This window comes from Taudactylus pleione, unplaced genomic scaffold, assembly GCF_031769625.1.
Source record: "Taudactylus pleione unplaced genomic scaffold, aTauple2 ptg000244l, whole genome shotgun sequence".
Classification (NCBI taxonomy): Eukaryota; Metazoa; Chordata; class Amphibia; order Anura; family Myobatrachidae; genus Taudactylus; species Taudactylus pleione.
Genome location: NW_028284646.1, coordinates 2,888,457 through 2,907,133, shown reverse-complemented (window position 1 = coordinate 2,907,133; position 18,677 = coordinate 2,888,457). Strand labels below are relative to the sequence as shown.

At 42.6% G+C, this 18,677-nt stretch overlaps 1 protein-coding gene across 1 annotated transcript in view; it reads right to left on the bottom strand.

Annotated features, from left to right (window-relative positions):
• The window catches only part of ELOVL5 (ELOVL fatty acid elongase 5), a 107,594-nt gene that overhangs the window by 20,825 nt on the left and 68,092 nt on the right, over positions 1-18,677 (bottom strand). The window contains exon 4 of the mRNA XM_088479678.1: positions 1,618-1,695. Coding sequence (XP_088335804.1) covers positions 1,618-1,695 — 78 coding nt within the window. The remainder of the gene's footprint in view (positions 1-1,617; positions 1,696-18,677) is intronic.

Sequence of the window (18,677 nt, the reverse complement as noted above, 5' to 3'; positions counted from 1 at the left end):
CTGACATCACATCTGTGAGAGCCGAAAGCTCTCTGGGGCTTGCGATGGGCGAGACCCTACCACAAGGGTCTCGTCACAAGCCCGATGGTCACGATGGTCTTGACCATCGCGACCATCATCCTGGCCGCTCGCAATAGCTATGGGTGGTTACCCACAGCTATGCGAGCGGCCAAACGGCAGCTCCAAAAAACAAAAGCCCAGCCCTGATTCTGAGTGAGCGGCTCTGAATCAGGCCCAGAGTTCATATAAGAGGCCCACGGAACCTTCAAGATTTGAAGACTGTTTGTGTGAAAGAATGGGCCAAAATCACACCTGAGCAATGCATGCGACTAGTGTCTCCAAACAGGAGGCGTCTTGAAGCTGTCATTACCTACAAAAGCTTTTGTACGAAGTATTAAATAAATTTCCGCTAGTGTGTTCAATACTTTTTCCCTGTGTCATTTCACATTATTACACATAACTTAATGTATGGACATCTATGGTTTGATTTCTTTGCATGTGTGGATTGCATGGGTAGTTGCTGACATTTGGTGAAAATTTCATTACAATAGCCCCATTACAAATATATTTACTGAGAAAAATGTTGATGTGTTCAATACTTATTTTACCTGCTGTATATGATGTAGCACATTGTGCAGCTTTAGAACAAGTGCTTTCACTTTTTGACTGTAGTTTCAGTTTATACACATAAAGCAAAATGACTGAATAAGCATACACCTGTCGCTAAGGATAGGCATGATTCACAATCACTCTATTCACAAGTCTAGGAATAACCTGTGTGGAAATAGAAGTCAATGGGCAGGATGGATAGTTAACAGATCTGTCATTTTCACCTCCTATTTTTGTTATGCTTCTGTGTTCTCTGCGTGTATTTCTTTTGCAATCCAATGTGACTATTTAGTAGAATGGGCTGGTGAACAAAAGGGTGTCTTACTTTTTGGCAGGGTTTAATTCCCAGTGAATTAAGCAAAAGGTTGTTATCATAAAAGGTTAAACTGGGCAGCACTGTACACCAATTATATAATTGCCACTTCATAGTTTAACTAATGCCAGAAAACCATTATTTTTCATGTAAATAAAGGTTGAGTCTCCCATATCCAAATATTCCGAAATACGAAATATTCCGAAATACGGAATATTTTTAGCATGACTGAGAAAGTGAAACCTTTGCTTTCTGATGGTTCATTGTACACAAACTTTGTTTAAAGCACAAATTATTAAAAATATAGTATAAAATAACCTTCAGGCTGTGTGTATATGGTGTATATGAAACATAAATTAATTTCATGTATGTACACATACTTTTTTTGATGCACAAAATTATTAAAAATATTGTATAAAATGACCTTCAGGCTGTGTGTAAAAGGTGTATATATAACATAAAAGCATTCTGTGTGTATATTTGGGTCCCATTCCCAAGATATTTCATTATTTTATGCAAATATTCCAAAATACGGAATATTCCGATATCCAAAATACCCCTGGTCCCAAGCATTTTGGATATGGGAGACTCAACCTGTATAGGGAAACCATTGTGAAGAAAAAGGGCAATATTGTATTCTGTTAATAGATAAAAGTGTAACAACATACATAAAAAGGAACCTGTTGTTTTCTTACCTTCATGTCTGCATATCCTCCACTATGAGTATCCTGGCAGAAAAAGTTGTAGCCTCCTTCCCAGACTCCTGTTACCAGCTAAAACAAACAAAGAAAAACGTATGCACACTGGTTAGTGTAAAACCATGATACAATGATCACCTAGGTGTTGAAAATGTAATCTAAAGCCGGGTACACACTAGGACAATGTCGGGCTGATATGCCATTTCGGAACGACATATTGCCTACATCGCTCAGTGTGTACCAGCGGTTGCGCACTCCTGCGTTAGTTAGCGACGGTCGCCAGGTTTGATGTATATCAAACCTAGCGATATCGCTAGCGGCCAGTGCATTGTCAATGAATGACGTAACGGTGATTGTTCCGTCGTCCATTAAAGTTGTCTAGTGTGGACGCACAATCACTGTTCACAAGCATTCATTCCGATGTCGGAAAGAATGCCCGTCGCTCCAGTGTGTACCCAGCCTAATTAGTAAGTATATTACATAGTAATAATATTTTATGTATTCAGTACCTAACTTCCTCCCTTATTTATTGTAAGGCATAAATAACAGCGAAAGCGGCTAACCACAGGGCACCAGGAGAAAAAAAGAGAGCAGGGCGCACATTTACATGGCTACTCATGTGCAAGGTACCACCACCTTTTTCTCTTCAAAACAACTTGAATTTTCTCTGAGCGCCTAAATATACTATAAAATATACTTTTAGCGGAGTGTATTTTCTGCTTTTTAGTTGGACTTCTATGGGAAAACGCACACACACATCTATACATATATATGTGTGTATATACTGTAATATATATATATACATATATATATATATATACATACATACACACACACATACATACATATACTATATAGACAAAAGAATTCGGAAGCCTGACCATTACACCAACAGGTACTGCAATGACATTGTATTCAAATACATATACTTTAATATGGAGTTGGTCCCTCTTTTATAGCTAGAACAGTTTCCTTGCTTCTTGGAAGGCTTTCCACAAGATTTTGGAGTGTTCCTGTGGGAATTTGTGCCCATTCATTCTGTAGAGCATTTATGAGGTCAGGCACTGATGACCACTAGAGATTAACTCCAAAGATCCACGCCAACTCCAGAGACAGCGGATGACGTTACTATGTCCACGTCCTTCAGCCACTCCCAAAGCGTTTCGTCATAGGAGACTTCGTCAGGTGGTGTCTCCTATGTCAGCTACCCTGACTGTGTATTGGGAACAGTGTGATCCCTGTGAAGCTAAGCTTGCTGTTTTAAACTTTTGATGTACGTGAGCTGATTTCTGAGTAAAATGTCTTTTTTATACTTGTCATGAGTGCGCTCCCCGTGTTTATTGTATTTTCCAGATTATTGGCTCTTTTGACTAAGAGCCGGGAAGTAGCTGCACTACATCTATACGACATAGCTCTGGACATTTGACTGTGGAATTTCTGCGCATTATGACAGTACTGTATAAATATATATATATATATACATACCAGAAAAGAAAGCTGCGGCACTCCCGAATTGTTGCTGTAATAAAGTATATATTTGGCAATGGTTTTGCCGACGTTTCAGAGCTGCGCTCTATTTTCAAGGCAGCCAAATATACAAACATCAAAACTGACGAACAAGACATAGAGATAACACTCACCTTAAATAGAAAATGAGAGACACTGGTCTGGAGCAGACCGGGTGTGGCGCGCCCACGCTGCGGCCGGGTCCCGTCGTTGTGACGTCAGTCTGCTGCGACAGGGTAGCCAAGCAACCGCATCCACGCTGCTGGCAAAACCCGTCGCGAACACTGACGCGCCACACCCGGTCTGCTCCAGACCAGTGTCTCTCACTTTCTATTTAAGGTGAGTGTTATCTCTATGTCTTGTTCGTCAGTTTTGATGTTTATGTATATTTGGCTGCCTTGAAAAAAGAGCGCAGTTCTGAAACGTCGGCAAAACCATTGCCAAATATATACTTTATTACAGCAACAATTCGGGAGTGCCGCAGCTTTCTTTTCTGGTGCATTTTCATGTGCTGAGGGCACCCAACTACATTTACATTTATTGCAACGAGTGCCAGTCCCCTCCTACAAATCATATATATATATATATATATATATATACACACGCACAGTCACTATCGCCTCACATTCATGATTAATGTTTGGGGGATAAATCAAGCAGCATTTTAGGAAATAAATAATAAATAAAGTGCATTCTAAAGTGTTCATAGGTTGTACTTTAAAAAGTGATGTTTCATTATTTGCAACTTGCATACTGGTCAGGAATAACCAGAAAGATAGACAGAGATTCCTTTACCAGGGGCAGTTCCAAGCGGTGAAAAAATTACTGATTAAACAGTGCACATTTTGGAATCAGGAAAGATAGTGTAGGAGGGCTGGGGTCTTTTCCAATTTAAGAACAACAGATACAATGCCATTTACATAAGAAGAGCACCAGCCTGTACTCCCTACAGCATAGCAACTATGAGCCTGATTAAGCAAAAAAGACTATTCTGCTTATACGCACACAACTGCATTGCTAATATCAGCGGTGCTATGTAAATATGTACATTCACATTGCGTACGCAACTTGACATAAGGACGCCCACTTCCCCTTACTCACATCCATATACTAGGGTAACATAGCGAAATAATCGGTAACATCAAGTAACATCGGACCCATGCGCACAGTTAAGGAAGCCCAGACCTCACTCAGGAATCGCTAACGTCTGCGCACGCTAGTGGACATCAGGAGGTGCCTGGTAACGCAGTGGCTAATTTATGCACGCCCATGCAAAGGCGTTGAAACGCACTGGCACGCCTGCGTTTGCCCGACCATCCCCCCGTCACCACCCACAAATGGCACTTCCTGTCGATCATTCTGCTCTGGGTCTGCTCCCATCGCATTTGCTAGTTTGCGCACTGCGATGCACACGTATGTGCAGTGCAAATTATTCGACCGTTGGCGTGCGTATACGCAACTGTGTTCCTTGATGAATCAAGCCCTTTGTGATTTCCCTCTTTATAGGTGACTGAGGAAATTTCACTTATAATGAAATGGTCTAACTCCAGTATAACTAGGGGATACTGTACAAGTGACACACTGCCAATAACACATGAGCTGACATGCATCACCTCTGTTGTGTGCCAGTTTGTAAAGACTCGATAGACTGTCACCTTTTAGCTTTGTCTAGAATTGATTACCATCTGCTCATGCCAGTACCCAAGTGTCCCCAAGTCCCTTGTCATATAGTAGCTGATGACCTGCGACAGGACTGAGTTGCAGCGCTCAATCTGCTATGGTTACCAGTGTCAAATGAGTATCAATAAACAGGGCACAATGCAATTTTCTTTATAAAGTAGACAATTGATTATTCCAAACTTAACACATTATTTGAATAACGTCAAAAGACTTATGCTTGGTACACACTGTACAATATATTGTTCGTGCAGCCGAAGAACAATATATCTGTGAATGATGTACTGTAGGTCACATATATAGCACGGCAGATGCAACATATCTTACAGACATATTGTGCTTGTCTGCCGGTGTCTATGAGCGACTGACCGGTCGACCTGTTATGCTGGCCGCAGGAAACAGCGATAATGCGATCACAACTGGGCAGGCAAATTTAAATGCCCGTCCAGTTGTGAATTCTGGCCACACATATTGAGTGTGTATGCTTACCAAATCGGTCGACAGGACAGTCAGCCACTGTGTCGTTCATGTGTGTACCTCGCATTAAAGGACGCAAAACTTAAAATTATAAATCTTTCTTGCGCTATTATTTATTACATTGCCCCAGGTATGAGATGTTGAAATAATGTGTGAAGGTCACAAAGACATTACATCTCAACATGAAAATCCAACTTCAATGAGAGCTCAATTTTAAAGTTTTCCTAAAAGAATCCCCAAAATTCCATTAAACAAACAGAAATATGATCTAGAAAAAAAAATAGCATGCTTAAGCATATAACTTTCACAAAAACGAATATTCTATGCATGAGAAATGTAATTGCACTGCATGCGTTGGGACAGGGCTAGTTGCATCACTTACATTGCTAGTTGCAAAGTTTTCCACCCTAGTAGTGTGTAGTATGAGGACCTGCACTATCATGCTTGTGAACTACCAGTCAGCATGAGCATTGCCAGACATGTAAGCAGTACCTGTAATGACTGTTCAGTAATAATATGCCACCTTTAAAAGCAGTGCCTATTATCATCACCATACCTAATGATGTTATACTGAAGATGGCGTTGTGCTGCTGTAGCCTAAATTCAATGGGAGAGGGTTCCTCCGGAACCCTTCCCTGCAATGCCAACCACACATGCATACTGTATTATGTATGTATTATATATATATATATATTAGGGATGTGCGCCAGACCATTTTTGCCGGATTTGGATTTGGTTCTAATTCGTCGTCCGGCTTTGGATTTGGATTTGCCAAACTGCGGTGACTGGCTTTGGATTTGGATTTGGATTTTTTGCCAAAATTGGCAAAAAAAGCTAAAATTACATAAATTGGGCTTTTTTTTTCTTCCTAGAGTGTTATTTACCTCAATAACATTAATTTCCAGTCATTTACAGTCAATTTAGACCACCTCACAGCTTAAATTATTGTTTTCACCATTATTGGCCAAAGGTTGCAGTGAGCTGACTGGTGACCAAGCGTCAGAGCAGCGGCGCAGTGGCACAGACACCACAGTTTAAAGCACATCTATGAAACTATGCCACACAGCAGTGGCAGAAATGAAAGGTAGTGCTAGATGGAATTGTCCTTGGGCCCTCCCACCCACCCTTTATGTTGGATCTTAAAAAGGACATGCACACTTTAACAAACGAAGCATTTCAGCGACAGGTACTGCCACTTTGTGGCTGAAGTGCTTGGTTTGTTTGGGCCCCCCCCAAAAAATCTTCCAATCTACTAAAGGCAACAGGTCTACAGTGGCATGATGTCACCATCATTGCCATCCTCACCCTCATCAGTGTGTACATCATCCGATTCCTCACACAATATCAGTTCATCCCCGCTGGAATCCACCATTACAGAAGTATCTGTACCGTGACGTGATGGGTGGGAAAGGTTTTCCTCGTGAAATTTCCAGTTCATTTTAATGAACATCATTTTTTCTACATTTTGTGGAAGTAGCCTCCTTCGTCGTTCGCTCACAAGGTTCCCGGCTGTACTGAAAACTCTCTCCGAGAACACACTGGAGGGTGGGCAGCTTAAATAATGCAAAGCCAGTTTATACAAGGGTCTCCAAATTGCCTTTTTTTTCTTCCAATATTCGAAGGGACTCTGTGACATGTCTATGTGTACGGTGTCCTGAAAATAATCCTCCACCATTCTTTGGATGGTAATCGTATTAGATGGAGTTGCGGTAGAGGTGTCACTGGTGTTGGGCAAATCTTTTAGACCCGGCCAGATGTCAAAATGTTGACTTGACTTATCTGCATCACCACTGGGTCTTTTGGAAAAGGTGCATTTTTTTCTGGCTGCTGCTGGAGAAACCGAAGGAGGAAACGTCATCGTAGTGCCATGTGTCACTTCAGCTGCCAACTTGCTCACCAGGAGCGCTTTGGTTCTTTTAAGATCTGGGTCAGTTGTAAAGAAAGACACAGCATATGTCTTGAACCTAGGATCAAGAATGGTTGCTAAAATATAATGATCAGATTTCAAGATCTTGGCCACCCGTGGATCCTGGCGAAGCGAACAAAGGACTTGATCTATCAGTCCAGCATACTTTGCGGAATCACTTTGTTTAATCTCATCCTTCAATTTCTCCAGCTGCTTTTCCAAAAGCTAAATCAGGGGAATCACCTTACTCAAGCTAGCAGTGTCAGCACTCACTTCACAAGTGGCAACTTCAAATGGTTTCAGCACCTTGCACAAGACAGAAAGTACTCTCCACTGTGCTGGGGTAAGGTACATTCCCCCTCCTCTCCCAATGTCATGGCTTGTCGTATAGCTATGGATGGCTTTTTGCTGCTCCTCCATCCGCTGAAGCATATGCAGGGTTGAGTTCCACCTCGTTACCACTTCTTGCTTCAGTTGATGGCAGGGCAAATTAAACTGCTCTTGCAGGTACTGCAATCTCCTGCACGCTGTTGCTGAATGCCGAAAATGTCCCAAAATTTTTCGGGCCACAGACAGCATCTCCTGCACGCCCCTGTTGTTTTTTAAAAAACCCTGCACCACTAAGTTTATTGTGTGAGCAAAACAGGGGATGTGTTGGAATTCACCCAGCTGTAATGCTTTCACTATATCTGTAGCATTGTCAGAAATCACAAATCCTGAGGAGAGTCCAAGTGGGGTAAGCCATGTTTCTATGACATCTCTTAGTTTTTCTAAGAGGTTGTCAGCGGTATGCCTCTTATTGAATCCGGTGATGCACAGAGTTGCCTGCCTCTGAATGAGCTGGTGTTGTTTGTTAGATACTGCTGCTGCTGAAGGCGATTCACCCACCCAGTGGGCCGTCACAGTCATGTAATCTTTAGTTTGTCCTCTACCGCTTGTCCACATATCTGTGGTTAAGTGGACAGTGGGTACAATAGCATTTTGCAGACCAATAATTAGGTTCTGTTTAACGTCCTGGTACAGCCGAGGAATGGCTTTTCGGGTAAAATGAAACCGAGATGGAATTTGGTACCGGGGACACATGACCTCAATAAGCTGTGTAAATCCCACTGCATTAATTGAGGATATTGGACGCAGATCTAATATTAGCATAGCTGTCATGGCGTCAGTGATCCGCTGTGCGACAGGGTGAGAGCTGTCATACTTGCTTCCCCTTGCAAGAGATTCTTTAACAGTCAATTGTTTTTTTGGTATACTACTAGTAGTCTTCTTGGTCCACTTCTGGGATGAAGATCCACCAGCAGCAGCAGCAGGCCTAGCGCTCAAAGATTCAGTTTCTTCTGAGGTGTCCTGGAAATTGGAGGAGTCACCGTGACTTAGCACTAACAAATTGGATGTTGTACTACCACTGATCATTCCTGAGGATATTGAGGAGGAAGGTGTTGTCGGCGGAGATTGCAGGTGCTGGGATTTAGTAGAGAGAAGGCATCTAGCTAATGCTGGACTGCTTGTTGTTATTTTTTTTGCAGTAGTTTCTGTTATCAAACACCTGTCATGAGCTCGCTGCAGATGACGTAATAGCGTAGAGGTTCCTAGATGCTTAACGTCCCTACCTCTACTAACTGTGGTCTCACAGAGGCTACAAATGGCTTGACAAACGTTGTCAGGGTTTGGGTAAAAGTAATTCCACACAAAAGATGTTGATTTGTTGGTTCTATGCCCAGGCATGGCAATGGCCTTCTTATCTTGGCCAAGAGCTGCTTCCACTGGTGCCTGACTTATACAAATAATATCCTCATCCTCAACATCCTCATTAGTGCCAGCGTCAGCTGCACATATATTCCTCTCATCCTCTTGCAATTCCACGGTGGCATCCTCAATTTCTATGTCCTCGGCAATACTGCTCATCCCCACAACTACAGATGGAAAAGAAACTGTGGAGGGCGGCTTCTCTGAAAGGTCAGGCTTACACATAGAAATGCCACTCGAGGACCCACTTAGACTCTCCTCAGGGATTTCTGACATTTGTGTTTCAAAAAACACAGTTTGTTCTACTGCCTTATTGGTTTTACATTTTTTCACACTTCTATAGTCTGATTGAAAAGGTCTTTTATCATCACGAGAGGCACAAGATGCCTCACTGACAGTTGCAGAACCACCACTCAGAAATAAAGGGCAAAGCCTGAGTCTTTCCTTGCCGCTACGTGTGGTGAATGGTATGTTGCCAATTTTCTGTTTCTCTGCAATAGTAGTAGTCTTTAGAGGTTTTTTTTTTGTCTTTACCCCTGTGAAATCTACATTTTTTGATTTCAGGTTCCCTAAGTTTTTAAAGCCTCTATGCCCTTGAGCATCAGCTTTAGATGAAAGTGATGGACTTCCAGCCGCTGCAATGCTAGCATTTACATGTTGTTTCTGCTCTCCTCTCGGTTCATTCTCGTGATCCATATTACTTTATCACTATGAACTGGAGTCACGGAGCTTGTGTACACAAAGTGGGCTATGCCCTTTCACGGAGCTTGTATAATAGACACAGTGGGCTTATGCCCTGTCACGGAGCGTGTATAATAGACACACTGGGCTATGCCCTGTCACGGAGCTTGTATAATAGACACAGTGGGCTTATGCCCTGTCATGGAGCTTGTATAATAGACACAGTGGGCTTATGCCCTGTCACGGAGCTTGTATACACTCAGTGGGCTATGCCCTGTCACGGAGCTTGTATAATACACTCAGTGGGCTATGCCCTGTCACGGAGCTTGTATAATAGACACAGTGGGCTATGCCCTGTCACGGAGCTTGTATAATACTCAGTGGGCTTATGCCCTGTCAAGGAGCTTGTATACACTCAGTGGGCTATGCCCTGTCACGGAGCTTGTATAATAGACACAGTGGGCTATGCCCTGTCACGGAACTTGTATACACTCAGTGGGCTATGCCCTGTCACGGAGCTTGTATAATAGACACAGTGGGCTATGCCCTGTCACGGAGCTTGTATAATAGACACAGTGGGCTATGCCCTGTCACGGAGCTTGTATAATAGACTCAGTGGGCTTATGCCCTGTCACGGAGCTTGTATAATAGACACAGTGGGCTTATGCCCTGTCACGGAGCTTGTATACACTCAGTGGGCTATGCCCTGTCACGGAGCTTGTATAATACACTCAGTGGGCTATGCCCTGTCACGGAGCTTGTATAATAGACACAGTGGGCTATGCCCTGTCACGGAGCTTGTATAATAGACACAGTGGGCTATGCCCTGTCACGGAGCTTGTATAATACTCAGTGGGCTTATGCCCTGTCACGGAGCTTGTATAATAGACACAGTGGGCTATGCCCTGTCACAGAGCTTGTATAATAGACACAGTGGGCTTATGCCCCGTCACGGAGCTTGTATACACTCAGTGGGCTTATGCCCTGTCACGGAGCTTGTATACACTCAGTGGGCTATGCCCTGTCACGGAGCTTGTATAATACACTTAGTGGGCTATGCCCTGTCACGGAGCTTGTATAATAGACACAGTGGGCTATGCCCTGTCACGGAGCTTGTATAATAGACACAGTGGGCTATGCCCTGTCACGGAGCTTGTATAATACTCATTGGGCTTATGCCCTGTCACGGAGCTTGTATAATAGACACAGTGGCTTATGCCCTGTCACGGAGCTTGTATACACTCAGTGGGCTATGCCCTGTCACGGAGCTTGTATAATAGACACAGTGGGCTATGCCCTGTCACGGAGCTTGTATAATAGACTCAGTGGGCTTATGCCCTGTCACGGAGCTTGTATAATAGACACAGTGGGCTTATGCCCTGTCACGGAGCTTGTATACACTCAGTGGGCTATGCCCTGTCACGGAGCTTGTATACACTCAGTGGGCTATGCCCTGTCACGGAGCTTGTATAGTACACTCAGTGGGCTATGCCCTGTCACGGAGCTTGTATAATACTCAGTGGGCTTATGCCCTGTCACGGAGCTTGTATAATAGACACAGTGGGCTTATGCCCTGTCACGGAGCTTGTATACACTCAGTGGGCTTATGCCCTGTCATGGAGCTTGAATAATACTCAGTGGGCTTATGCCCTGTCACAGAGCTTGTATAATAGACACAGTTGGCTTATGCCCTGTCACGGAGCTTGTATAATAGACACAGTGGGCTTATGCCCTGTCATGGAGCTTGTATAATACACTCAGTGGGCTATGCCCTGTCACGGAGCTTGTATAATAGACACAGTGGGCTATGCCCTGTCACGGAGCTTGTATAATACTCAGTGGGCTTATGCCCTGTCACGGAGCTTGTATAATAGACACAGTGGGCTTATGCCCTGTCACGGAGCTTGTATAATACTCAGTGGGCTTATGCCCTGTCACAGAGCTTGTAAAATAGACAGTGGGCTTATGCCCTGTCACGGAGCTTGTATAATAGACACAGTGGGCTTATGCCCTGTCACGGAGCTTGTGTAATACACTCAGTGGGCTATGCCCTGTCACGGAGCTTGTATAATAGACACAGTGGGCTATGCCCTGTCACGGAGCTTGTATAATAATCAGTTGGCTTATGCCCTGGCACGGAGCTTGTATAATACACTCAGTGGGCTATGCCCTGTCACGGAGCTTGTATACACTCAGTGGGCTAAGCCCAGTCACTGAGCTTGTATAATAATACACTCAGTGGGCTATGCCCTGTCAGTTGTCACGGAGCTTGTATAATACAGTGAGTACACTACACATACACACAGTGGGCTTATTATGCCCAGTCACGGAGCACACACAAAGGGCTTATGCCCAGTAAAGTCACAGCGGCAAGAACACTGCCTACTCTAATCTATCTAACACTAGCACAGACAGCGCACTACCTAACTACCTAACTATGCGGCGTCACACGCGAAATGGCGCCGACTGCCGGGCGCCGCGCCTTTTTATAGAGGCCGAACGTCACCCGGCTCTCGCGAGAATCCGACGCCGGACGGGTGACGTTCGGCCTCGAGGTGGAATCCGAGTCAGGCGGGAACACCCGAACTTGCGTTCGGGTGGACTCGGATTCCACCTGATCGGAGCGGTTCGGATTCCTCAGAATCCGAACCGCTCATCACTAATATATATATATATATATATATATATATATATACACATATATATTATATACAGATTATTGCTTGATAGCGGGGAAAAGTATTGAGAAAAAGAAAAACATTGTGTCAATGTTCTAAAATATTCGGGACGATGATTACGCACGCAGTCTCACTGCAATGATACGCTAATCCACTGTGATTGCTATGTCATCGCAGCATAACATAAGGACGCCCACCTTATCTTGCACACATCCGTAATACTTTGCAAGACTTCGAAAACATCGGTAACATCGAGTATCATTGGAGCCTCACACACACTTGCACAAGCTCTGACCTTACTCAGGAATTGCTAATCTCATCGCACACAGTGAAAGCCCAAGCTGCATATGGCATCGCAATGGCTAATTTGTGTACACCCCTGTAACGGCATTCAAACGCATTGGCAAGCCTGCGTTTCACTGACCACCCCCCATCACCTTCCCCAAACGGTACTTCCCATCACTCTGCGATGGGTCTGCATAGTCACTGCGATCGCAGTTCCGCAACAATCGGCCGATTGCTTGTGTAATCGCAGTTGCGATCCTTGCTGAATCAGGCCCAATATCGACACCGATGTTGAATAAACCCCATGGTCCTTTGTCAAAACGTATCAGATCCGAAAAACTGGGCCAGTGATCTTCAATACCGGGAATTGCAGACATTGGGAGTCCCGCTCTCACCACCTCCGCTCAAGCGGGACACCTAGGGCAGTCATGGTTATTGTGACTCTATTCTGACCAGCTACTCTCCAGTACAAAGTAATACTTGGCATGTTGACTGCTATTTTTTTTTTCCAATATATGTTTTATTATGTTTGGTACAAAATAGAACTGCAACAAGCAATCCAGTGAGCAGGGCAGATATTCTCATAAAGGGAGTACAGTACAGATCACCAGAAATCATAGAATAAAAAAAACATATACATAAACAGAAACAAATACATTCAGTACATTAAATAATAACTGATCAGAATATGAAAATCAAAGCAGGAAACATTAGAAATCACGGGGGAGGGGAAAAAAAGAAGAGGAAAGAGCTGGGGGGAGGGGAGTGGCACCAGTTACCACATATACTAGAAATACTGGCAACCTACAGCCTAACCAGTAATAAAAAAAAGCTAAAAGGACTATCCGTGTAGCAGAATATAAATAAAACAACATGAGCGAAGGTGTCCCATATTTATATAGTCATTGTGGCAAAGGTCGCAGAGGACTTGAAGTCTAACCATGGATCCCAGACAGCACAAAACTCTTAATTTCTGTCCACGCCTAATAGGAGATCGTCATTAGCTATATAGAGGTCTAATCTATCAAACCACTCTTTAATGGTAGGTGGGGAAACAGATAGCCAGTGAACAGGGATCACCGCCTTGGCGGCACTATAAAGATGCTTAAGTAGGGACTTTTTATAACCTGCTATAGAGCCGGGGACTAGGTTCAATAACCAAAAGGAAGGATCTGTAGGAGTATCTCTGCCCAAGAGTGTATCACATAGGGAGAAAACTTTTCCCAAAAGGGTCGCAGGGCTGAGCAATCCCACCAGATATGCAGTGGAGAACCTATCACTTGATTACATCTCCAACAGCTGCTAGACAAATTGGGGAACATCCTTGCCAGGGTCAGGGGGCAGCAGTACCATCGGGACAGGACCTTAAATTAGGTTTCTATTATGGAGTAACATACGGAACATGAGAAGGTAGTGAGAAAAGCTTTCTGCCAATCCTTCTGATTAAATTAAAGTTGTAATTTCTCGTTCCCAATCGCCAGTAAATTCTCAATCAGGAGTTTATAACCTCTAGAAAGAAAGTGTGCCGGGCATATAGAAGCAAGACACATGTCCTCATAAGGGATCAAAGGTCTGCCACCAGTCACCTGTAGGTCCCTGCACTGGGCAAAAAGTTTTAACTGTAGGTAACGCATGTCACCCCCAACTCAAGCCACACTTTAAAAGCAACGGTCAATGTACCTGGAGGGAAGTCGGGGTTGTCAAACAGTGGGGTCAGAGGTGAGAACAAGGAGGAGACCCAAGGCTGCCGCAGTAAGCGCCAAAAGTGGGATGAGGTATAAAGTTAACTTTGGACCACCAAGGGTATCTAGATATTGGAAGCTGGAAGAGAATAATTTTCCAAAATGACCCACTGTTTGCCATCCTCCAATATGATCTGACCCAGCATGATGGTGTCATAATATGTAGAAAAGTGAGGGAATTGGAACCCCCCCTAAGTGTTTTCGTCTAAACAAAATGTCATGTTTAAAGCGCGGCCTCTGTCCCGCCCCCACACGAAATCCCTCACTAGTCTATGTAGGTCAAGAAACCACTGTTTTGAGATATGAATGAGAAGGGCCTGTAACAAATAGAGCTCCCTAGGGAGAATATTAGTTTTTACTATACTGATTCTCCCGAATCATGAGAAGTTTTTACGTTGCCATTCCCCAAGCTCGAGTCTAAGGTTTTGAAGTACAGGGGAGAAGTTATCAGTAAAGAGACGGGATAGGTCAGTATTTAAAACAATCCCTAAGTATTTTAGACTAGATGGGTGCCAGGAGAAATCTGGTAACAGAATGGGAAGGTGTTGACAAATTAACAGCAACAGATTTTGAGGAATTCAGTTTAAAATTTGATAGCAGAACCAAATCTAATGAATTCAGCCATTATCTTGGGGATCAATATAACTGGATTTGATAAGATCGCCAATAGATCATCGGCGAATAACACCAATTTATATTCAATGTTCCCAACTATGAAGCCCGAAATATCAGGGTTACACCGTATAGTGCGGGCGAGAGCCTCCATACAAAGTATAAAAAAAAAAAAAAAGAGGGGAAAGGGGGCATTTCTGCCGTGTACCGTTATTTATTAACACTGGCTCTGAAAGAGAACCGTTAATTTTAATGCGAGCAGTAGGGTAGCGATATAATACCAATATCCTCTGAAGACAGGTAGGCCCCAGGCCCAGGTGTGCCAGTAAGCTCTGCATAAAAACCAATTTATCCTATCGAAGGCTTACTCAGCATCGGTGGAAAGTAGAACCATCAGGCTAGTGCTGCTGGAAGCCAAGTGCATGAGGACAATGACCTTGGTGGTGTTATCACGAGTCTCTCTGCCCGGGACAAACCCCACCTGATCAGAGTGAATGAGCATGGGGAGTAACGTTTTAAGTCTATTAGCAATCAATTTGGCAAATAGTTTCACATCCACATTGCGGAGTAAAATTGGGCGGTAACTGGGGCACTGATGACTGCTAATTTTTATTGTAATTTGTTTTATTGCTTTTTAGAATTAAATGAGAAGATAATGCACTAGTAGTGATTTGTCTTTCCTCTTTTTATGGTGCATGAGTTTTCATATAAGAGGATTACTAGACTTAAGGTTCAACTATCGTCCACATTAAAGAACATATGATAAGTGTTATATTCCTTATATCAATGTGAGTATATAATCCCCACAGGGGTCTCACTGTTTGTAGGATTTCATACGATTTGTAATTCCACCCTTTTTTTCATATACTGCATGGGAGGCATAATAAATACATTAAAGATACAGAGAATCCGCTTGAAATAAAATATTTATGTATATGCAGATCTAGAAGTTTAATGAATGTAAGTGCATTTGCATCAGTCAAGCAGAGTGTGTTGACATATACCCACAGTGTTACACTATATACTCTCTATTCCTTTGTTTACATGTGTGAACTGATCTGATCAGGATACGGAACAAGCTGACATCAGAAAGTTAACCCGATGCCCATACAGACTTGCGCATTCTGAGCTGTGGTTCAGTATATTTGTTTGTGTCTATTCATGTTTAGAAGGTGTGGTGCTTCTTTTATTGAATCAATCTGCCTATTGCTATAAAGTGCTTTTTGAAGATGTAAATGAAACAGTCAGATGTGACAAAGAGGGTGTTGTACATAAAAAACAAAATCATGGATGTTGAAATTAGTTTCCGTTTCTCATATTAGCAATTGGAGCTCATTTTAATTTATCATGTACTATCTTCTGTTAAAAAGTTTAAAGAGTAAGGAGGCGCCATAGTATTTAACAAAAAAAATGCATATCAATATATTCTTGCACCAATATATAAATACTCACATAATTATTTATATACTTTTAGATTTGTGTTAATCCATAATGAATCATGCACCAATATATAAAAGTATAATAATTCTGAGGTATTAGTCAGAATAAGTAGTCACTGTGCCACTACAAGGAAACAGCACATAAAAATAAGAGGTCTCAAATTGAGGCTTGGAATGCATGGACATGCGCAGAGTAAATAGATTTGTGAATCTGAAACTGAGGTTTGGAGCCTTGTAGAGAAGTAGAATTATTGGTCCTGAAGCGAGGCTTGGAATACAATCCTGTGGACACAAGCAGCGGTTGATCCTTAAATCGGAACAGCTGAGTGCATACGGACTGGTATATAATACTACGCATCTATTGCATGACTTTTGGCACTTCAGTATATATATATATATATATATATATATATACTGTACATATATATATATACACACACACAATCTTTCCATTCATCTTAAAAGTTATTTTGCCTTTAGGAAGAGCTACCAAATTTTATGTATACGTTGTTCTAGTGGTAGCAAATTGTCTCCGGGTAGAGGCCAAGATACATCTTCAGACAGCACTGCTATGCTGGATCACCATGTCCTGGTGAATGTATGTATAAAAATGAACTGGTTGGTAAATCAGAAATCAAAATGTATATATATAGCAACTAGGAATACCCAACAACCCAAAGAGATGGATGGATCAGACAGGAAACAATGTTTTCTTGTTTACATTGCACCATAATTGCAGGATTGGTTGGAATCTTTATTCGGTTTAGGAAATAATACTATATGGGCTCGATTCAATTGCCCGCGATGTAAATAGCGCCGGGAGATAGCTCCCGGAGCTATTCTATTCTGCGCAGTGTTTAGTCGGAGAATGCCCGTTCTCGCGACTAAACACCCTGTTTAAGGCGTGAGAACGGGCATTCCCCGACCTAACTTCCCGGAGCGATGCTGTTTTCCAGGCATGAAGGGAAGAAAACAGTCTAGTGTCTGGACTTTTGTTGGATTTCTGCTCGCATCCCCGGAGGGGTGTGAGAAGAAGTCCTTAGTCGGGCTTAGCAGCGCGGTGTATTGAATACCTCCGGGAGCTGATTCCCTGCGCTATTCACTTCGCGCTGAATAGAATCGAGTCCTTTGTGTCCTAAACTTGTCTTTGTCTCCTTCCAGGATATTTTTTAGAGAGTAAATAGTTTAGTCACTAGCAAATGGGAGGATTTTATAATAATCCATCCATACTACTTGCTGTATTTTTATAATTGAAGACACCTTGTCCCTGGTCACAGAAATCTTCAACATTTTTCAAAGGTTAGAAATAAGCTAATTTCAGCAGATGAGCTATGATGGCTTTATGCTTTGTACAAGGGCTCTGTAATTTATTTTTGAGGTTATATAAATCAGTTTATGGGGAACCCCTGGGTTATACTACTGTGCACTGAATTACCCGTCTCATAGTATTTTTGGCCAGTAAAGCATAGAGCCTTCTCTGGTAAATTATACAGAGTTAAAAGAGTAACCTCTGTCCTAGAGTTTTCAATCTCCACATATCCCACAAACAGGAGGAATGTAGCGCACCTTGGAAAAATAGATATCAGGACTAGCTGACTGGTGCTGATGTAACTAATCTCCCACTATGACAAGCTTTGATGATCAGTATATATTTAAGTTTCTTCCCCTCAAAATATTGTTTAACAACAACTGGGTACATACAGTCACCAATGTATTCTACCAGAGACTATTGTAAATTGTCCCTGAGCTATTATATCAGATATCCTCAACTAAGGAAAGATCACTTGCAAATCAATACCTACAACATGACTATTTAGAAGACTATAGAATAACAAGCAATGCAACAGTAGATTTAGGGCTCTATTTAGCAAACTAAAAATGCCTTTCTACAGTATGTTAGCTAGAGAACGCGATTTTTTTTTTGTTTACCCCATTATTATAAATTTGAAAAGTATGGAAACTCTAGTTTTTGCCACCCCTGCAGGGGGTTGTTCTGGCACAGTATTTATATAAATGAGAGAAGCAAAGCTTTTCTAATTATTGTCTGACAAACATGACATCATCTTTGTGTCGTTTTATGCCTGCTGAAGTGGAGATAAGTAATGAAAAGACATTGGGCTGTATTCAATTATGGCTGCGAAAAGCCGTTATCGGCGATACTTTATCACCGATGACGTCATTTACCCAGGTTTGACTTATCCCCGTATTCAATTTTTCCGACTTTTCGCCAGAGCGAAAAGTCTATGCATTGGGACCAGCGAAAAGGTATCACCAATGAATAGGTGGTGATAACAAGTGCAGAATT